General features: G+C 42.1%; 1 protein-coding gene across 3 annotated transcripts in view; it reads left to right on the forward strand.

Annotated features, from left to right (window-relative positions):
* The window catches only part of ARHGEF28 (Rho guanine nucleotide exchange factor 28), a 130,700-nt gene that overhangs the window by 46,227 nt on the left and 61,476 nt on the right, over positions 1 to 22,997 (forward strand). Inside the window, exons 7-9 of one of the 3 annotated variants that reach the window (XM_063320101.1) lie at positions 2,707 to 2,785; positions 5,994 to 6,040; positions 8,265 to 8,325. In XM_063320101.1, coding sequence (XP_063176171.1) covers positions 2,707 to 2,785; positions 5,994 to 6,040; positions 8,265 to 8,325 — 187 coding nt within the window. Of the gene's footprint in view, positions 1 to 2,706; positions 2,786 to 5,993; positions 6,041 to 8,264; positions 8,326 to 19,654; positions 19,991 to 22,997 lie in introns of those variants that run through there. The other 2 variants (XM_063320099.1, XM_063320100.1) reach the window with 2 other exon arrangements.

The following is a 22,997-nucleotide window of genomic DNA, read 5'->3' on the forward strand; positions in this document are numbered from 1 at the left end:
TGCCTTTCACTTGTGGGTTTCCCTTTTGCTCATTCCTCTAGTTGCAGCAGTCCGGATCCTCTGTTGTGGTGACCCTGTTCCCCCCATGCCCAGCATCAGTGTTGCGCTGCTTTTAATAAAGCAGAAATAAGCCAGAATAATTGGGAAGGTCACATGGTTTACTTCATTTCCTCTGTACCAGTTATCATCCTGAAGTGTATATGGGGGAATGATCAAACTGTCATTTTTAGACTATGTATTATGTCCAAAAGGTAAGGTAAAATTAATTTTCTTTCTGTTGCAAACGAGGACTTGCAGCCCTTAATTGGATCCAAAGCATAAGGTGGGCATTAGAGATTTCAAGATACATAGTCTTTTTAGGATAGAGGTAGAATTTGTTGCTGTACTGCAATATTCATCTCATCTAAAACAGACTAATACTGTACATCTACTTTATTGTATCTTGAGACTGCATAAATGACCACATTGCTATTTTAGGCTTGGGTCAGGAAGACATGGACTAAAGAGAAGGAGCTTGTCTCATATGGTGGCATGCAGCATTGGATTTGTGTGTGTTAAATGGATGACTGGGAGCAGCACAAACTATTTTTGCACTTAGTCATGCAAGAAAATCCCAGTCTTTCTCAAAATATGTTCTTCCCTCCCTGGTCTGTGGGAACTTTTAGTCCCTTTACTATTCCTTTTAAGTATAAAAGAGTAATGGAAAAGTTAAAAGAAATAAGCTGTCAGTAAGCTACAGTTACCCATACGGGTGCCATGCCGTCACTGGAAAACTTCAGGGGCTCTACAGTTCAAGAAGTGTAAACCCACAGATTTTGTGGCTGTGCTAGGCAACGCAGAGGAGAGATTTTTCAAGAAGATGAGGGAGACTGTGGAATTGGTTGAACTCTGCAACCTCCTTAGGGCAAAAATTCCTGTGGTGGTGACAGCACCCATCAGTGAGGCTGTGTGGTTCATTGTGCACCTCCGGCAGAGCCCTAAGCAGTGCGTGGAGGTGATCCGTTTGGCTGTCTCGGTTGCTGGAGGCAGCACAGCCAGTGCAGGGAAGAAGTCCTCTGCAAGAGGAAAAGAAATCCAGAGGAGGACCACGAAGATGCTCAGAGGGCTGGAGCACCTCTCCTATGAAGACAGGCTGAGAGGGTTGGGGTTGTTCAGCCTGGAGAAGAGAAGGCTCTGGGGAGACCTCATAGTGGCCTTCTAGTACCTAAAGGGGGCCTGCAGGAAAGGTGGGGAGGGATTCTTTATCAAGGAGTGTTAGCAGTAGGACAAGGGGTAACGGTTTCAAGCTGAAAGAGGGGAGATTTAGATTAGATACTAGGAAGAAATTCTTTACTGTGAGGGTGGTGAGGCACTGGAACAGGTTGCCCAGGGAAGCTGTGGATGCCCCATCCCTGGAAGTGTTCAAGGCCAGGCTGGATGGGGCTTTGAGCAGCCTGGTCTAGTGGGAGGTGTTCCTCTCCATGGCCTTAAAGATGATCTTTAAGGTCCCTTCCAACCCAAACCATCCTATGATTCTATGACTAATGGGCACATGTGAAATAGCTTCAGGCTAATAAAAGAATCATAGAATTATAGAATGGTTTGGGTTGGAAGGGACCTTAAAAATCATCTAGTTCCAACTAGATCATCCAAAGATGATCCAAAGATGATCTAGTTCCAACTAGAAGAGAAAGGCCAAATCACAATAATCATCCAAAGTGATTAAGATAATTTATGATAATTTAAATAATTTTGTTGCCTGGTGGTGGACAGATTCAGTAATTTTCCAAGGAGGAGTTGGCTTATTTCTACCTGGTAGGTGTAGGAGTAGGAAAGTGTCTCGCACACCAACAGATGAGCAGAAAAGAATGCAACTAGCCCCACCGAGGCGTAGGATGTAGCTAGCTTGACAGCCATGTGCTTTCAAATCAATTTGCTTGTGATATTCAGCCCAGAGTCATCCCTTACTTTATCTTTGGTATTCAGGTTACCATGCCTTTTCTTCACTTGCTGTTCCATTAGATGTCAAATACACAGGCAATCTTAGCTATAGGGAAAGCCTAGAAGCAAGCAGAGTTGCAGATGAAATTATGCAGAAAGTAGACATTCTCTCCTCCCCACCCTTTCTTACAGTCTTTGAAGGTAATTGCTAAAATGAGGGACTGGATCTTTGCCCCCTCTTCCTTTTGAGCAGGAGTGATATAGTCAGTGTGTGTATCCAAGCGAGGGGTTTGCCTGGCCTGGGACATGGATGCTCCTGCCTTCCAGGCTGGGTTTACCATGTAGTCAGTGTTTAGCCCTGGTTTAGGCTCTTTGTATTGCCTGTCCGTCAAAATTGCTTGCTTTATAGGGATGCTTTCAAGGTTAACTAGACTTCTGAACAGAGCTGTTGTGCAAAGCTGCTGTGCTGATTTTCTCATAGAGAAGGAGATTATAAACAATGAAGTACAAATGTTAATCTGATCCTTTAGATCCCTTGTGTATTGTAAGCAGGAGGTGATTTCTCTCTATAGTTGAAAATAGCAATTCCTCAAGAGAGAAACCGATAAACTGTCCGTTTCCTCTGGAGGGTAACTGGTTAGAATACTGTGTGTAATCTCTATCAGTCATCTTAGTGTTGCCTATAACATATTTGTTTGCTAGTCTTTTATATCGTTTATGAGTTTTCAGATAAATGTCATGGGTATCAAATATAATTACTGTCATTTTGATTTTTTTTTTTTTTAGACTATTAATTCAAACTTCAAAAAAGTTGAGACAATGGAAGGTCCAAAAATGCCCTGCAGTACAACAAGCTCTGTAGAAGGTACAGTTTTTTATTCCATAATGTTGCAGTCTTTAAAAGCTCCGGAAAGTTGGCACAGATTCGTACACTGTTTATTTATTCAGGAAGATTGCATGTTTCGTATGACATTAGAGACCTGTAAATAGACAACAGTGGAATATGCCTGTCATAGACTACAAGAGTTGTGTAAATCGTGATACTCACTGCAGAGCACTAATGTCAGACTGAACTTGTTAACGAAATATTATGGCATTTATAGTGACTGGAAAAGCCTTAACTAATTTTATTGTAAGAGCCAGCAAAATGTCAGAAGGTTCCAAGAGAGGGCAGCGTCTAACCGAATGAATGCTGCAGCCTGCAGATTCCAGTAAAGCCAAGTAAGTTTAATAAAGATAGGAGCAGAGTAACTTCTGTATGAATAGTTTTGGGATCCAGCCCGGACTTCTTAATGTGGCAAAATTCCCATGTATTTCAATTAGACCTTCAATATTTTGGTGAGTGTTTTACCTCTGCAAGGATTGTGGGGACTGTGCTTGCTGATGAGGATGCTCTTTCATTACCAGAATACATCCCTGTGTCGCCCAGAGCAAGCATCTCTTAGACCTGAAAAGAAAAATCACAAAAAAAAAAAAAAAAAAGTCATTCTTCAGCATGAGAAGTAAGACACTTTGGGTGTTTATGTGGGATTGTTAGGAATTAAGAGTTTCCATCAGTTGGCCGTTTGCTTATGTGGCTGTTGCTGTTCATTTGGATGAAGCCACAAGCTGAAAACTGTGAGCTCTGCGAGAGGCTCGGCCTTGCTGAGTGGCTGTGCTGGAGACAGCCCTACTGAGGGCAGCAGAAACGCGAGCACCAGCATAAACTGCCGACAGGATCAGGACCAGACCGAGGGAAAGGCAGGGGACTGCAGTTCTAGGTGGCATCAGCTAGTAACTTCAAGTGAAGGGATAAAATGGGGACACAGTCATGGTGTAGCTCACGTTTAAACATGTAGGCTGCCGTTGTTAGTGCTGGAAAGGGAGTTTTATACCTGACTTCTCCATCAGCGTTCAGGCAACAAGTGTTCGGCCACTAGAAGGTAAATTTGCAGAGAAATGATAAGCAGTTGCGAACTATGCATCTGTTGTTGTAAGAGGCAATTTACCACACGAGGTTTGTGAATTGCTAGGTGTCTAGCAGCCTGCCTTACCTCTCTCCATTTGTCAGCGTTCAGGAGAACAAAAGAACTTTTTTCAAGATTGAGTTAAAATTGCTGCTGGAAGCAGGAGTTATATGAAATATTGTCAGAGTACTTATTACTAACATTGTCACTTGCATTCAGTGAACTGCTTTGTAAAGTGGCTGCTAAGATCAGGACATTAATTTAGTGCATTGTGTCATGAAAGGATCCCCCTCTGATTTTAAAACTGCTGCCATTCCAAGAAGTAATAACTACTCACTTCTGGGTGCGCCTAAAGTCAAGATCAACAGGACCTTTAAAACACAATGTTATCAGAAGCCCTGAGCTATTACCGAGTAGAGGTTGCTACAGCAGTACATTGCTTCTTGTGAAATGCAATCCTACGAAAGTGGTGGGTCAGCGTAAGGTGATGCGACTAGCTTAGCAGTGAATCTCCCATAGCAACTTAATTAAATTCACATACATGGAGTGATACGTTATCCAGGGAGCATGCAGAACAAAAGGTGAAATAGATGGTTCTTTGTCTAATTCAGCAGTTTCTGCTTTTTTTGTTTTCTGACCTTGAAATTCCACGCCCACGGGTTGACTGAATGCTGTTATCTGGAGCATAAGCCATGTGCTTCTATAGAATATCAGGCATAGAGCAAACAGCTTTTTATTTTTGTGAACTGTGAAACTGATAATAATGCCGATTGCATGGGAATGCTGTAAAAAAACATCTCCCACTGAAGCTTTTAAAGTAAGTTTCTGCAGTTAAAGTTACAGAAGAAATAGTCTATTCCTTCTAGCTGAAAGGTGATGCCTGAGGTGCTTTGTTTGACAGCATGAATGATTTTGTGCTCTGTGATTGCACTCCGTTAGAATGCAAGGGGAGGTATATATGTGGCTGATGCAGAAGGTTGATTAAAGAAGGTGGATTAGTTAAAAATTAATGATAGAGATTCTGATCAGCGTGAACCCAGTCCTGACTCCTACCAGCATCCATAGGGACAACAGGTGCACTGATTGCAGTGGGCCCATAATTGCATCCCAGAACTTCATCTCACAGATACCTGACGGTTAGGTAGTGTCGTTGTTGCCGAAGAATGTGTGATTTAGGTAATAGGCAGCTGTCTTTGAATTGTTTTTCCAAAGATATACAGCTTTTTTTTTTTTCTAAAACTTGAGTATAGACTTTGTGCAATGCCAAAAGAGGACAGAAGTCCCAAAGGCGCACATTTCTCAAAGCAGTCCCCCAAACCACCTTCTGAGTCATACTTAGTTTAAGTATTTGCTGGAGCTGGAGAAGGGAGAGGAATTTGTGTACCTGAGAACAGATGTGAACCTTGAGTTGAAATATTCAATGTGAAATGAAACATATTTACCATCATAACTCTGGCTATATAGTTATTATTATTTAAAATATATTTACTAAATAATAATGTTCCTGGAAGCCTAGGTAATGCTGGTGTTCATTTGCATTACTTTAGCCAGGTTAATCCTCTTTGCTGTTTCACAATAGTCCTTGGGGCTGTGTTTGGGCAAAACTTGCGAAGTCCTTTGCATGTGCAGTGTCCGTCCCCACAGCCCTGGGAAAAAATCATTAAAAAAAAAAAAAAAAAAAAGAGTGACAGAAATGAAATTATTTTTTTACTTTTTGGGGTGAAAATGCAAGGTGTAATTTCAGAAACCGAATGAAACCTCTGCAAAAGAAGAACAGAGCCCAGCTGCTCTGCAGAGTTGTTGTGAGGCTTGACGCTAGAACTGTTGTTCCTGAGCATGTGAGAGTTAATCAGCAGGTGGCTGATGAAGTGCCGTTCATGCCTAGACTAAACATAACTGTGACAATGACATACCACTTGTTTTGCATCCGGCTCACACGCTGCAGGTGGGAATGCTGCCGTGGGGAGATGTGTGGGCTGCCCATGTCTGTTGTCCTAGCTCGCCTGCCTGTTTACCTTTTCCTCGTGCTTAAAAGGCCTCCTGCACTCCTGTTTGAGAAAGCAGAGACACCATCCACAGAAGACAAAGCCGCAGACCCAAACTGAATAGGAATCTTTGCTTTTACAGGGCCCATGGACTCATCATCTGACGAATTGTCCCAGGATGATACGAAGGTATAGATTTCTCCTTATTTTCCTTATTCTCCTATTAGCTAAGCTTTGTTTAGGTTGGGAAGCAGCAACCTCTGCTTGGCTGTATGAGCACCTCCCGGTGCTAACAAATAAATAAAGTTACTAATGCCTGCCAGATGACGTTTCCTGCCTGTTCCTATCCTGTGGGAATAGTCACTTGTATAAATGATTATTATTTGAAGGAACCTGTTACAGGGTTGTGGGCTGGAAGGCTGGGTTGGAGAAGCAAGCTCTGCTTTTGGACCAGAAAGCTTTTGTGTTTATGGTGAACCTTAGTGCCTTCAGGGAGCTTGCAGCTTGTCTGCCAGTCTGAGGGGAGCACAACCTGTTTCACAAAAGCTTCATCCTTGAGGCAGCATGATTCATTACATCTGAGGAGTTAGTCTCCAAGAGAGACCTTGTGGGTAACTGCAAGTCCTTAACTGGGAAAAATGCTTTGTGTTAAAAAGATGGCAGTTCCCACTGTCTTCGACATGGGGGTATCTGACATTTTTTTTTGGGGACCTATAATTGCGAGAAGTCCCATTATGGTTAGTCAGTAGTATTTGATCTCTAATATTATATTCTGCTTTTTATTTATATGTATCTGTTCAGAAAAAACAGAAAATCTTTGTCTCGGTGTTTTTTTAATCACCTTTTAAAGCAGGAGCTTGATTATTAGCTCAGCTGGGTGTGAAGCTAAAATAATGATTTAGGTTGAGAGAAACAAAATCTGGTAAAACCTGGCAAATCTAATAAGGGTGATATCTTCTTAATTTAATTTGGTGGAATGTTGTTGGACTGCTGCTTTTGTTAGGTCATTATTATAAAAGTGATGACCTCTTCATTATTATTATTATTTTCAATTTTTAATTGTTTGGGATTCACATGTTGCTATTGTCATCTGTTGTCGTGGTTTTGGCAAAATTGGCCAATGGCCAGTGACAGATGCCCCCGCCCCCCCCGGCCTCTTGTACATGCAGATGAGGAGGAGAGATAGAGATTTATGAGTTTAGAAGAAACTAAACTACTTTAATGAAATATTAATAATAAAATAAAAAGGTAAATAATGAAATAGATACAGTATATACAAAACCGTATTCAGCTCCCAGGATGACCTCACCGGCAGGCACTGGGGAAGTCCCAGGCTGGGCTCAGCGATGGGTGGGAACCGGGTTCCAGAGTTGGAGTCAGGAACACACTGATCGGGATCAAAGGCAGATGAACAAACAGGGTCCTACTCAAACGTCAGCCACTGAAGGAAGAGGGTTGACCCTTTGACCCCTCAGCTCTTATACTGAGCATGATGCAGATCGGATGGAATACCCCGTTGATCAGTTTTGTGTCACCTGTCCTGTCCACTCCTCCCTGCAGATGGGACCCCTCTACGCTTTTCCATTTCTGACCCTCCAATGGGGCAAATAACAAAATTAGCTGGCCTTGGATGTTATAGCAAGAAGTATAATCAAGAGCTTCTCTGCATGCCATTCCTTGTCACAAACTGTCTTACTACTCTGAACGAACCACTTTAGATACAATATGCTGTTAATTTCAGAGAGTTAGAAGAGGCCTAGCTAAGAAGTAAAATTACTGAACAGAAAGTTGGCTCTGTTTTACCTCAAACCAGGACATCCATGTAATCTCAAAATTATATCTCTGCAGTATGCCTGCATTTTGGAGTTTTATGTTGAAAACTTACATTGGGGCAGAGTGTTGCAGCTCATGAGTCTTGCTGGAGGGAAAAGGTTCTAGTACCATACTGACTGTCTCTTGTTTTGTTCTAGTGGAAAGGCCGTAGTTGACTCTATAAAGAATGAACTGACCTATGATATTTCTACAGGTGTGAACAGCTCAGACATTAGAGAGGGAGGCATCTGAGAACTGTATTGCTCTTTTGTCCAAAACACTGTATATTGACTAGTTAGGCTACAGTTAAACTTTATAAGAGAAAAGCAGGCTGAAAACTGGAGTTTGCATGGAAAGTAAGATATGGTTTGGTCTCTTGTTCCATTATGCTTAGAGTTTGAGTCCACAGGGTTCATGTGCTTATCTTTAGAGTCTGGAAGTGGCATGCCACATCTGTTGCATTTATTCAAATGGCTAAAATGAAGTGACTGCTGTTTGACAGTGTTTGAACTGAATTCTGAAAACCTATAGCACAGTGTGCTACTAAGCACAAATGCAACTATTTGTCTTCAAAGATATAGCTCAAGTTTTCTGTTTCTAGGCTTCCCAAGACTCTGCTGTTCCATCTAAAGAAAATGAAGATCTTGTCCTGTTGGGCATAGGTGAGAAATAATTAACTGTTTTCACTTCCCAAAAGTTATTGATACATACTGTGATGCCAAATACACACAAGGCAATTTCTTTAAAAGAGTATATTAACTGTTGTAAGAAAAACAATCTTGAAAATAATTTCTGATAGAGCCAACTTATGTGACTGAAAATGAAACGAAGCCTGTAGAGATGTTTCGACGCCATGGGTAAGCGAGTTGTGGGGTTGGTAGGAGAATATAGCCAGTTGCACTAGACAGTAACATTTAGAGACTGAAACTCAAATGGAAAGGTGAGTATTTTCAAGTTTGGGGAAAGCCCCAAGAACAACGTGCAAACACGGGCTCCTGCAAAGCACATCAAGGCAGAAAAAGACAACGGGTAACTGAGCTCTGCCAGCAGGAGCTGCTGTGCCACAGCCTGGCATCACTTGCCTGTGGTCCAGCGCTGAGCTCAGAAAGAGCAGCCCAGATGGTGGCGCTCAGACAAGCCCGTATGCAAATTTGGGTGGCTGCAAAATAAAGAGTGGCTCTGTGTGTGTGGAAAGGGAGGGAGGGTATGTGTGCCTGCATGGATGGGGGTGGTGCATGTCAGCGGGAAAGGGGCTGATGTAAACGCAGAGACACAGTTGTAAGGCAAGAAGCTGGCAGATTATTTTAATAATCTCTCATTAAAATCATCACCTAGTTATCTATTTTTCTAATCATTGTTATGCCAAATGTCTGTGCTTCAACCATTTAATCATGTTTGTCTCACTCTCCCATGCAAGGAGTACAGGAGCTGCGTAAGGGAATTTGGAGTAGTAGCAAAAATGATGCTATTCACAGTTATCCTGACTTCAGGCCTTTTGAGCATAGGACAGCATAGCAGTCATTGCCTTGCACAAAAATGCCGTGCATGTATGTGAGATGTGTGTGCCCATATGATCAAATCTGTTTTGTCAAGCAAGACCAAATTATTGGACTGCATCTCAGCGTAGGAGGATGTGGAGTCATCGGGGAGTGATTATGGTTTGCTAATCTGAAGCGACATCTGCTCTAGTTATACCATCTGGAGGGAACATGAAATAGCTTAAAAGCTGATAGAGTGGAAGTTCTCCACCCTGAAATTATTGCTGATATTTCTTTTTCTTACCCCTGAAATGCATTTTCCTTCTAAGGGATCATTTGCACAGCACTGCTTGTGACAGCTGGAACAGGAGCTAGGCTCTCTGGCTTCAGACCAGCTCAGTCTCCTCTCTGATGCTTGGATGGGCAGCTGCAGCAGATCCTGAGTCCTCTGCAGGGAACAATCAAGCAACTTTGGCCATGGCTCATACTGCTAGTTAGGAGTGGTAGGGTATATATTCTTAGAGGAGCTTCTGGGTTAAAAAAAAAAAAGAAAAGGTGAATTCACATACAACTTGGAACAAGATTTAAATGCTTAATATTTGACTTAAATATATTTCCTTAGGCATGTACATATTTACATATATTTCCTTAGGTATGTATGAAGTAGAATTATAAATACAGATATAAATGTGCATATATACATATGACTGTACCTGTACATGTGTATATAAATACCTTTTGTTGTGAGCATAGGGTCAGCTTGTATTAAACTAAGAAAAATTCCCTGTTGTACCTCTTATCTGAAGAAGAACCAACCCTCCCTCTCTCTCTTCCATAAATTGTAATTACTGTGTAGTAAATTTAAGAAGTTGCCTTGTTGGTGGAGAAGCTGCTGAAATTGGTTCTGCTCTGACGTAAGTCACTGTAACTGAGAATTTGGTTGCCCTGTGTAAAGGACTGGAGGAGCATGGACTCGCTGCTGGCTGCACCATGAGCTGTCCTTGCCCGTCTCCTATTTGTGTACTCATGTTGGCTGAAACGCTCATAACATAGACATCTGATGGGATTTTGCCATTGACCTCAGCAGGGGCTAGAGGGCTTCCAGTCAGCACAGGTTGGGGTTCTGATGGGGCTAAGCGCAGGCTGGGGAGTGAGTGGGGTGTGCATTAAAAGGTGAAATTGGGGAGCGACAAAGAAGGATGGAAATAGAGCTTGGTGACAAGCAGGAATTTATAAATTGACTTAAGCTGATTTTATTGTTTTATTTGAATGTAAATATCAGTATATGTTCTAACCTGACTCATATAACCGTATTGCTAAATATTGTAGTTTTATTACCCTAGATTGTTTTAAACTACTTTTTAAAAAATTGTTTGCTTGGCAGTGTTCTTAAATGGCGATGTTTTTGGCAGGAAAAGCACACAGTGGGGGATAAGGAGAGAAATGAAAGTGGTTGTCAGTGGGGGAGAGGAAGAGGGAAAGCAGCTAAGGGGGGCTGAGTGAAGAAGAATGAATAGAAACGAGCAAACTCTGGAATCTCACTAGAAAGTTGGATTCATAAATCAGAGGACTTCTAAGAGCAAGAATGTGAGTGCTCTTTGAATGCGTACAAATTCCCCCACTTCTGCTTCTCACTTCTTATTCCACGTGGTTCTTTTAGAAACCTTTACCAAAAATCAGTCTCATCACGGAATGGTTTGGGTTCAAAGGAAATTTTAAAGAAGCAGTGGCCTGAAAGGGCTCTGCTGTTCCTGCCCTCTTGTTTTCTTCCCCAGCCTGCCCTTTCAAGCATACTGACCATTCTGGCTCTTTCCCCACATCCAACAAAGTTTTGGGAGTATCTTTGCAGGGGCTCTCCCAACAGTTGGTAGGATGCAAAAAGGGTACCAGATCTCCTTGCTCCCTGTCGTCTTCATTTTTGGGTTGGGACCTGGCAGCCTTAGGCACTATTTGAGCCTCGTAGCTCAGGTTTGAGAATTGCAGTTCAATTTTTTGGGCAAGAGGCTTCTCGTCCTCACCCCTGTGAGTGTCAGGGTGGGGATGGACCAATAAGAAGCCACATGAACTACAGACGATGGTTTTTGGGTTTGCTGTATTCAAGAGCTGAAGGAGTAGGAGTGAACTGTGGGGCACAACAGGATGCTAAAGCAGGCTGAACAGGGCATTGTATGGATACTTGTGAGTTCAGTGCTAGTCACACCTGCCAATCTTCATCCCCCTCTCTCTGTCTTCCCTGGAAGTTGCTAGAGATCTGTTTTGTGTTTACAGAGAAAAAGGAAAAAAAAAAAGAAAAAACTTTTTTTTTTTTTTTTTTTCTCATTGAAAGAAAACACAGTGGAAAGATTGAGAGACAAAAACAATATCCAATTGAGGAGAGTAGATGAAAGAAACAAAATGGAAAGCAACAAAAAAATGATATTTTTTTTTTTTCCTTTCAATGTTAAGCATATGTATTATTGCCAGGCATTGTCATCCTCAGAGTCAGCAACCCTGTACATTTCGAGAGAGAGTCTAGGAGGTGACAGCTGAATGCTGTTACTGTTGGGCATGTGACACTGTTAACTGGGCATGTGTTTTTAAACATTTATAATTCCTTCCTGTTTTGCATAGCCGGTTTGGAAAAAGGATGTTCACAAGGCCATTTATAAAGCGGCAGAAGTTTCTTTTTTCCAATAAGAAAAATCTAACTCCCAGTTTTTCTTCCGAGGAAACATAGGTTGCTTCCCTTCCCCTCCCCGCCCCCCCCCCCCCCCCAAACTTCAGGAAGGCAGGATGATGTTAATTTTTCAAAATATTTTCCCTGCTCTCCTAGTTACAGTGCCAGTGACCTAGTGGTGTCTGTCTAATCTATTCTGTTTACTCTGCCGGTGGTGAAAAAGTTCTGCAAGCCACGTTTTGCACTTTGAGAGATAAAAATACTGATCCCAAATTTTTGGCAGTTTGCTGTATGTGACCAGGCAGCTACAAAACACTTTTAGTAAAGTCTGCCCTTTGATTTTCATGGTTCCACAGAAATCTGAGTTTAACCACACATCACTTTGAGTAACAGAACATTGTGATCTTCTTCTCTCTGTAAACCAGTAGGGCTGCACTGTAATCTGCAGAAAAATCTGGTTTCAATGTTGCTGTTCTGTTCTTTTAGATTTCCTTACCATGGCTGGTAAAACTTAAAACGGTGGGTTTTTATTTAAGATAGAAAAAAGCATGATCCTGCTGTCTGGAGTCCTGCCTTTGTGCAGTTTTTGTTAGGTCTGTGAAATGATTAGTTTTTCTGCTTCTTGCTGTCAAATCTTTCACTCCTAGTGTTCATTTGCTTTTGGTTTTTGTTGGGCAGGATGTATTTGGAAGTGTTTCGAGTCAAGCATGCCTGTTTTGACATTGGAAGTACTGGAAATAATTTTATGGTTATTGATAGATAAAAGTGAAAGCTACGTGTTAAATGTTGCCTATTTGAGACAGTTGCAAGAGGCTGTGCAAATCTTTTCTGTTTGTGGTCATTTTTATTTTTTCCTGGCAGCTTTCAGTCCTGTCTCTTCCTTATGCTTGGAGAGAGGTTGAGTGATCCAGCCATAGCGTCTCTAGTTCAGGAGCTGCAAACCTTTGCTTCAGTTTCTCTCCATAATGGATTCACAGTAGGACGTTGGGCAAGTCACTTATCTTTCCCTGTGTCTCAGTTTTTCACCTGAAACCGGGAAGACCACAGAGAGTGAGGTGAGAAAGAGGCACCGCAGTACTTGGATGATGGGAGATGTGCAAATACTCAGACTGATTGTGTCGAAGAAGTCCTGTAAGGTCAATTTGCTGTAAAAGAGACTTTTTTAAAACTCATTTCTGGTCTCATTTTAGGTAGGTGGTCTGAAAATTGCAGAGAAAAATAATAGCTGAAGAAAACTGCAGAGTTATTGCTGCAGCTACAGACTGGCAATTGCGCTCTGCCCTTTTTTGACGCAGCTTTCAGAGATCTTTATGTTGCTGTTTTTACTTTTGCAAAACCTTTGCATGGTTCCTTGCACCTTGCAGAAGAAAGGCTTAACTTGGGGTTCATCTGTCAGAGTCCTGCCAGAAACAGCCTTTAAACAACATTTAAACATGACAGTGGTTTATTTCAGTAGATAAAACATATTCTCATTTGTTTGGAGTGTCTATAAACAACTAAATATTGAAGACTGCAGAATAGTTGAGACCTACATAATGTGGGAAGTAAAATCTTCCTGGGATGTGAGACTGAGCTGAGCTTAATTAAAAAGCTGTGGAGAAATCTGGAAGAAGCAGCACTAGGCACTAAAACAAGCTTGTTCTTGTTTCTTGGAGTTTCCTCCACTCTTGATTTTCTGAGCCATTATAATTCAAGTTAACCTCAAAAGGAAGACAGAAAGAAAAATGAACAAGTTACAAACATGTGCTGTCTGGCTTCCCAGAACTTGTCTTCCTCCTCTGCCTAAAATCCAAAACAAATTTGCTCAACAAAATAATCCTTCAAAAAGAGGCTCTTTTTTTTCCTGATGTTTAAATAAGCTGTTTTGCTTGTCTTCTGCCTGGTCTCATTTCATGTTAACATAAATAAACAATCTGGGATATATCTAATGTCAAGTTACTCTTTAAATGTGAAATATAATCCAGAAATACATTGTGAAGACAACAGTTGTAGTCTTGAAAGTGCACACATGAACACATTTCTCAGCTTTCTTCCTACTTGAGAGGCGGCCCTTCCCTTGAAGTCTTCCCTGAAACATGGAAAATTGTATTTTTAACGAGGTGGGTCTTTGGTGAACTTTTTGGCGGCGCACGCTGCCAGCGTAAGTGCAGACTCAACAACGAAGTCATTGGCGAAACTTCAGTAGGAGCGAGGCCCAAGTTAAACTTGGGTTCGCTTTCATGTGAGGCCGTGTGTGTTCTCCCTGTTGCTGGGGCTCGCACAGGCCTCCGTGGAGCCGAAATCAGGAAGAGATTTTTATTGACTGTAGCCCTTAGTTCTCAAGCTTTTGCAAATAAACTCAAGGGAGCTTTTCATCAGGGTACGAGACAAAAAACGACGAGCTTTCCGTCCACATTTGTACTGCATACCCCAGCTAGTCTTTTCATGTGAATAGATACCAGACAAGGAGAGCATTTAGGCAAATTATCTCTTTATGTACTTTGTTGGAATTGCTTAGTGGTTGTTTCAAGAGTCAGGGCACACTGACCGCTGTCATGTGAAAGTATTATTAATGAGCTTGTTATCCTGAACTGAGCTTGTTATCCTAAACCACATCAGGTGAACGGTGCAGTAAAAAAAGGAAGAAAAAAAAAAAATCTGCAGTCAGTCATGAACCAGACGTCAGAAGGGTTTGAGACAGCGGAACACTGTGAAATCCTGGCAGCAGGACAGCAAACTAGACAACATGAAGAGTTTGGGACACAGCCTGAGATAATGCAGCGTGAGACAGTGAGCACTGGCTCTTCAGAGCTACATTGAGTGAGGACTGGGTAGAGGGTCATGTCTTTGCCTCAGTTTTGTAAAAACTCTGAGCCCTTCTTCATCCCAGTCTTGTGGGTGTTCTCCAAGGATCTTGCAGTACTGTCAGATTACATTACAGGTGCATTGCTCCTTTAGTTTATCAAAGAAATAAGACTTAAGTGCCACCACTTACAAACAGTTGCTTTTCAGGAGGTACGTATTGCTAATAGCACTTTGTAGGATAATGCATCATTCATTGAACATCACAATATTTTTAACATGAAAGTGTTATACTCATTATAGCTGTTGTAACTGTGGTTGTCAGCCTGGTTTCAAAGAAAACATGAAAAAAACAGCCTTAAAAATTAATTTCATAATTCCTGTTGTAATTAGAAATATACCTGCAGAGGATTAGTAAGGAGTTAGCTATAAATTTAGATGGTACAGTCTCTGCTCAGTCTGGATGGTTTGCAGCAGCACTGTGATTCCATGTGCCCTGTCTGTGGTTGGTAAAAGGATATATCCACGTGGAAGTAAATGCAGTGGAGCATAAAAACTCTTGGACTGTCAGTCTACCTTAAAGCAATCCAGAAAGCGGCGCACAGAAAACTGACTCTGCTTCTCCTGCAGCCTGCTGTTGACTGCGGAACATTTCAGTAAACTTGGGGGTCTGTGTAGGACACCCTTTTTGGAGATGAGTAGGGTGGGTTGTGTCTCTCAGCAGGGTGTCTGTGAAGGCAGCAGCGGTTCTATGCTCATTTCCAGGCTAGTGCCCAAGAAACTGCACAAGTAAGTCAATGAAAAACTGACCCAAATTTATAGTACCGCATCTGTGTTTTGTATTTTTCGTTAATGTCTGTACTATCTGTCTACACAGCACCTATAGGAGATCCTCGTTACAGAGAAGGGGTCTCATGTGTGGGTGAGTTTCGCCACCAGCCGTGTGGATGGAAGCGTGGGGAACACCAGCATGAGGGGCGGTGTAAGCAGGAGGTTTGGGCGCTAGAGGGTGCCAGGGACATTTAATCTCATGTTCGATACCTGCATTCACCCAGGACTACGCTTCCCTGGGAGAGCAAAATCTGCCGCTTTAGACTGGTAGTGGCAGGAAGAGGCTCCGCGATGCTGAACGCTAATGATCTTTCACCCTTTTGAAACCTGTGGCTTCCTTGGGGTTGAAACGGTGGAAAAGCAGGTGTGTTTGCGATGGAAAGAGTGATGGAAACTAAACTCCCTGTTCCTCCTTCCCCTGCCCTGCTCCCTGCCCTTCCCGGCCCTGCAGGTGATGAGGGGTGTGGAGGCTGCTGCAGGGTGAGTGAGAGAGGTGGGATCCACTGGATACTGTCATACACCAGGCAGTGGTGATGGGCAGTGTCTGCCTGCCTGGACCTTTTGGGACCCACTGCTGAATAGTTTAAATTCCAAACTGCTGCGTTACTTGTGGGAGACGTCAACAAACCTCTGCTCACAAAATAAGGAAATAAACGGGCCAGTTCCCTAAGCTGAATGCATGAATCAGCCATCAGAAATTTAGCAATAGGGCAGGTCATGAAAACAAGTGGGGAAGGTCCTCTGCCACAATCCTAAGGATCTAGACTTGGTTCTGTGTAGGAAAGCCACATGCGCCTATGGGTCACAGAGGCTGGTGGAGAAGATCATCTGGCCCTTTCTACACCATCTTCCCTTGTCAGGGCCTTCTCTGCGGCTTTGGGAAATGATTGCAGGCTCTGCTGGTCCTGGGGCAGAACCAAGCTGGGGGGAATCAACTTCATCCCTAATGTCAGGGGAGACTCTGCCCAGAGCAAACCGGGCAGGGCGTTTTTAGCTCTCATCTCACCTGTGTCCAACAGTGACCCTTTCCAGCCCTGTTTCTTGGGGTGGTAGCCCTGCTTTCCATCCCCTCTCCATCTGGGTAGGGGGCACTGGGCCCTGAGGGGTTGTCTCCTCCTGATCTGCCAGCCCATGGTTTAGCAGCGTTTGGGGAGAGGGAGCCCACCCGCTTGGTGCTGTGGCGCTGCTGGAGGGGAGACACTGCCGTTCCATGGAGACTGTGGATCCTGGTGACAATTCCGCTGCTTCCTTCCATCTTGCCACAAGCCATGGAAACGGTCAGACAATAAACAATAGACCGTAGTATCTCATTTTTATCATATGGATGTGTTTTGGCAAGCACTGGGTGAAAGAATTTAAGGCATTACATTATTTATCAAAAGCATTAGCCTTAGGTAATGCACACAAAAACCCCATTTGTTCTTTATCTTCACGTCTATATCTTGGTATACATAATTGAAAACATTTTTTTGGTGGAAAGCAAGGTTAATATTTTCCAACTAGGAAGCACCTTTTACCTCATAAGCTGCCAGATCTCTGTGCCAAATGCATGCAAATGCCACCACTTTGGGAACAAAGAGTGGCAGGTGAAAAGTGGGTTGGATCATCCCACAAAGTGCAGGAATGGGGCAGAAAAATATTTTTAGCCAAAGACTGTAAGGCAAAGCCCTTCTTCGTGACAAAAAGCAGCATGAGGTCTTTCACAGCCGCATGAGGGAGTTTTACAAACTAGAAAAAAAAATCTTTCACAAGGCCCAAACAGAGCAAATAACATGAGTGATATACAATTAACCCTTCAGAGACAGGGGTTAAGGTTGATTATTTATCTGTTCTTTCAGACTGCCATTGACAAATTCCCCTGCAAGATCCTGTTCAGGGAAGATTGCAGTAAGCGGGTGAAAAGCCTAAGAACTCGGCCAAGAAATAGACGATAAACAGCAGCAGTAAATGATCAGGTTTTTATCACAGCAGTAGTATGGATTCTCCAAGTGTTATGTAATAGGGCTGCTGTTGAAAAATTATTTAACAATCCTTAATTACTCATTTGTATTAGAACGATGCTAGTTTAATGGAGGGAGCAGGCAATAACTGAGCCGTCAGTGAAAATATTTATACAGTGTGCAGGGGTCATTCAGGAAAGTAAATGTCTTGGCATGTAAAATATTTTAATGCCATTAAATACATCAGCTGCGTTTCCACATTCTGAGTGTTTTGTTCAGTTCTAGTTATCCCTCTCTGGGCTAAACAGAAGTCCAGGAAGACCAATGGGAGTGAGTAAGTGTATTTCAGTTGAATGTATAAGTGAAAAAAGCCAGAACTGGTCAATTGAGATAAAATGTTCGCAAATGGAGATACCACAGAAGTAACCAAAATTTACCTTTTCTCATAAAATAGAAAGAAGGAATAACTGCTAAAATCAAAAGGTGAGAAATTCAAAAGCCAGTGTAAACTATACAGCTCTCTCTAAATGTAAACTGCTGTTTGCCCATGGAACATTGCCTTTTGTACACGTCTGAAATTAAGACTTTTATTCCAGTTGATGAATATCTGATGAGTGAGAGAGCACCCTTGGGTAGGGAAAATTGCTGTGTAGAGGGGAAATCTTTTGTGTTGGAGCAGTTGGGAAGACATTTCCTAAGCGAAGAAGTTATCCAACAAATATGCTCTGTCCTTTCCTTTCCTCTCAAACTGGGGCCACGATGGGAGGCCGGGGATTGCCCTGGATGGTGTGCAGGTAGGAAGGTGTACGTCAGCGCCTGCATTCCCGTATGCCCAGGGGATTTATCAGTGCAATTTGAACCTGACATTCCAGGGAGTGGAGATATTTTGAAGTGGATGCTTAAAGCATGGATTTATATCCTCTCTGTGTTTTCAGTCATCCATTGTCTGTTGTAATTCCCTGGGGCTGTTAATTATATATATAAATCAAACAAAGTCTAAGGGAGTGTCTAATATTTAAAGTGAAAGTCTAAGGCTTCCAGTGTCTGGGGTGAATTATTCTTTTCAGGCCTAACAAAGCTGGCAAAACTTCAGTTAAGGGAAGTGCAGAACAATGATGTGTTTCAACTGTGTTTTATGTAATTTGTGCACTTTATGAAGTGCTTGTATAATAATTATTTTATCCCTGAAAACCTGATAGGTATTTTTCTAATGGGTTTTGAGTTAAATTTGCATTTGAATTGCATTATTTTCTTTCAACAAATACATTGTTATCTCCAACTGAAATGTGGATTGAGGGATCACTTGAAACATAATACAGAAGTAGCGCTGCAGACCTCAGCAGCCTGAAAAATAATTGAAGTGAAGTAAGGAATGTTAACAAGCTCAAATGTCATCATCTTCCAAAAACTGACGTTTAAGCTGATCCACATTCCCTCTCCTCCTTTATGTGGAATACAAAAACACATACATTGTGGGGTAACTAAAAGAAATGTTTGGTGAAGTTGGTTAAGAAACAGTGGACATGTTATTTTTTTGTATTAGCTCTTGTATAGCCACATTTGAGCGTGTTTAAAAAAAAATGTAGTTTGTGTAGTGTAAAGATGTTGGGGGAAGGGATAATGAGTTCCTACTGAATACTAATTGCCTACGAGTTGTTCAGGGAGACTGTATAAGAATGGAGGATTTGTTGTAAATTAGTCACTAGCTGTATTGTGCATTGCTATGAGGTTAGACCAGAGCTGTAAAGGTGCCAGCTCTACAAAATCCTTATGATTCACTGTCTAACTTGGTGACTGTGTGAAGGAGAAAATGCTATTCAGACTAAATATTATTGGAAAGAGAGGTCCTCTAATGACAGTGTAATCTTTCTTTGTAACACTTGAGCTTTAAGCTCATTTGAGCTACTAAATGGGAGCAACAGATTCTGAGTGGGTTATCGCTGCTTTTCCAGCTGCAGCATCCCAAAGTCTGCCAAAGTTGTAAATGCTGAGACGAGGGGTATTGCTCTGCGGTAATATAGGGTGCAGCAGATTGATTAGTGCTTTTAGCTTACTGTTAATCTTTGGCTTCTTTAATTCCAGCATTTTGCCTGTCCTTAATTTGAGAGTCCTTGTAGACCCCACTTTTAACATGGAAACAAAGCTTTGAAAAAACATGCAATAGTTTGTTTACTTCTAAGACTTATTTTCTCATTTTCTCATTCCTCACTCAGCTCCTATTGTTTTCATTTACATCAAAATGGAAAGGTGAGTTAATGATTCATTGGCACAGGGTGACCTTTCAAATAGCTTTGGACCACGATGCAGCAGCTCCACTCGAAGCTCTCATACTTTAACCTCCTTGCTTCTGCCTTAATATTTGCAGCCTGATCTGTCTACATGCCTGGACGCCTGAAGAGAGCAAACATTTACAGCTTCTCCCTCCCCTGTGTTTAGTGGGCAATTTGATCCTTCTTTGTCCATTCCTTTATTTTACATCACTCTTAGACTTGACTTGCTATTCAGAACAACAAAGTGCAACGTTGGGAATCTGCTCTGTGTTTATTTAGCACAAAAATGGACTCAGACTCTGATTCACCTTTTAATTATTCTTGGCCATCCTTACCTAAAATGAGGATTCGAAGAAGGGCATCCAAACCAGGTAGAAAAAGCTGTCTTTATTTTACATGACTCTTGCTTAATAGCTCTGCCTCCTTTTCATTGTCTGGTTGTGTGCAGGTGGCTATAAACAGCTCGCATGAGGTAGATTTCTTTCTTTCAAAAGTCTACCTCACTCTTGGTTATTCTTTCATAAATATAGGTACTGGAATTTGTTAAGTAAGAAGAAAGTGTTTTCTCCAAATTATGTACTGTTCTTTAAAATTGTTTTTATTTCTTTACTCTCTTAGGGCTTTTTTTTTTTTTTTTTTTTTTTTCTTTCTTCTGGTTGCATGTGTAGCTCTCACTGAGCAGCTTGGACACCCTGGGAGCTGCACGGCACGGCAGCGGCTGCAGAAAACTCTGCTGGTTACAGTTGTTTTCATTTAGGAAGAATTTGGTAACTGAAATAAGCCTCAACAGCTAACAGGAGGGTTTTTTTTTTCTTAAATTATGTACAAAAATCTTACCAGAATGAAGAGGGAAATCTTTGGCTTTCTGTACAAGAAAGCAAAAGGGTCAGTTACTCTCTTTGGTGGCAGGGTCAGTAACTGTCTTTGCACAGTTAGACATTGTTGTCCTTTGTGGAGAAGTCTTTGGGAGGTAAGCATTATAAATGTTGGCGGTATGATAAAGGGGGTTTTAAGGATGTTGAAAGGCACTGACCAGCAAGTTTATGTTAGGAATAATTACAATTGAAAGCTTTAATGAGGAAAGATAAATTTTTGCTACATTTAAAAGCAAAGAAATGAAAGGAAATAATGGCAAAAAATGTAATTTGTGCCTCCTCCTTCCATAAAATTGCTTTTTTGCGTTTCAGAAAGGGAAAAAAACAAATACAAGGAGTAAGACCCATCAGTGTCATTAAAGTCAATGAGCCAGGAGAACTGTGTTTACACATACTGAGACTTTGACCTAGTTTTAGAGTGAAAAATGTGTACAGAATACACATTTTAATGTGCAGAACACCTTCTGAACTTTTTACTTTTATTCATGGGGAAATCCAGTATTTCCCAAGCATCTAGGATTTCTGCAGTGTCTGTGGATGCATGTACAATTTGCAAAGAAGATGAAATGGGTTGCAGGTTGCGTGGTGTGTGTTCTTTCCATCTCTCACGAGGAGTTGTTTTACCTGTAAATGCTGTAGCTGTGCACCCATCCTCCATAGCACACCATTGTTGTTACTGATTTGTTATTTATCTTAGCCTTTTTTTTTAAAAATACTTCACCAGTTGTAAAGCACTATATACAGATCTGGTGCTTGCGTTTTATAGTATTGCACCTTGTTTCCCATCCCTGCTGATGGTATAGCAGTGCATGTGGCTTGTATGCACAGCTGACCATATACGTGGGGTTGTTGGAGCAAGAAGGGGCATGTTTTAGTGGTAAAGTCCAAAGGTTCACTTGTGCTCGGAGAATTGAAATCCTGGCCACCCACGGGGTGGGAGAAGTGCCTCTGCAAGGGGACAGCAGGTTCGTGATCCGTGCTTATGGTCTATGTTTTTTTCCTCTTAGTGTCTGAACATGGAGGAACTTCTTTACTTTGAGGGTGGCAGAGCACTGGAACAGGCTGCCCAGAGAGGTGGTGGAGTCTCCGTCTCTGGAGACATTCAAAACCCGCCTGGACGCGTTCTTGTGCAACCTGCTCTAGGTGACCCTGCTCTGGCAGGGGGTTGGACTAGGTGATCTCCAGAGGTCCCTTCCAACTCCTACCATTCTGCGATTCTGTATGGCCATGCAGGTGTGGGGCACATACCTCGCAGTGGCATTTCCCTCACGCAGGGGTTCAAGTCTCAGTGAACAAGGGACTTGTAGTGCCCAGTGGGAAGCGGTGCAGGACTCCTCCTCCCCCACCCCGGAAAGGCACAAAGTCATTGCTGTGAACCTGTGCTGCGTGCTCCAGCTGGTCTGGGTAGCGAAACGTCAGCCTCCTCCCTTCCCCTCCCAACCAGCAGGCTGTTGGTTTCCTGGTCTGGGGTCACTCCCCATGGCAGGCAGGAGCTGGACAGACCTTCTCTAAGATAATGTGAAAAGTGGTATTATTTTAAAATAATGTAAAATAAGTAAAAATGTGAATAAGGGGATTTTGTTGTTTCTGGCTTGGGACATGTAATTCATAGCACAGTCCATTAACTGACTGTGGGGATGGTTGCTGAAGTCAAGAAACTGTCTCCATCGGCCTGGGTTTACACCATAATTTGGGAATCCCTAACTCCTGGGCTGTTTTTCTCGGGTATGTGTTGAACCTTTGCAGCCTGGCACTGGAGCTGACTACCATCCTTGGCCATTGTACCCAATGGGCTTATATACAAGAGGAAGAGTGTGCTGGGGAAGGTAATAAACATACAAGAAGCAATGGAGAGCCTGATTTTTTTTTTCTTCCTGGTTGTTGTCTTAAGACCAGCCCTTGGAAAGCTTTACTTGCCACAAGAAAGTACTGCCAGTTTTGCCAAATCACATTTCCATATGATTTTAGCTGCCAAAGTCTGATGAACTGCTGTAGAAAACAATGCTTTTATACTATTTATAAACAAAGGCTTTGTGATGTTGGCAGACATAAGGAAATGGTTTGTAGCTTTAGCAGTTCTCAGGATGGCAGTCACTAAAATCATGTTAAAATTCCTGCAGGAGGGACAAGCAAAATGAGAAGCGTAAGGATGTTTTAATGGTATGAGATCCCGCAAGGCCTGCCAGGACTAGGAACGAAATAACTCATAGCATGCCATTTCTAAGTGCCGGATTGGTGCATGCTCTTCATACTTACAAGCGGCTTTAAGAGATGTGGGTCTGCAGGACAGACTGACGGGGCTTCTGTAGCACTTGGTCAAGTTTTCTGCTGCTCAAAGCCATGAAGTAAAAGAGTCAGCCCATGCAGCTTTTTATAATATTTGCAGTCATGAACACACTGTTGAAAACTAAACTCTGAACTTCTGTTAATGATTTCTGGTGAAACTGATAATTTCTCATTTCAAAATAATTTCTCATTTCAAAAGCAGATCTGAAGCAGTCTT

The sequence above is a fragment of the Chroicocephalus ridibundus genome, chromosome Z (assembly GCF_963924245.1).
Source record: "Chroicocephalus ridibundus chromosome Z, bChrRid1.1, whole genome shotgun sequence".
NCBI lineage: Eukaryota > Metazoa > Chordata > Aves > Charadriiformes > Laridae > Chroicocephalus > Chroicocephalus ridibundus.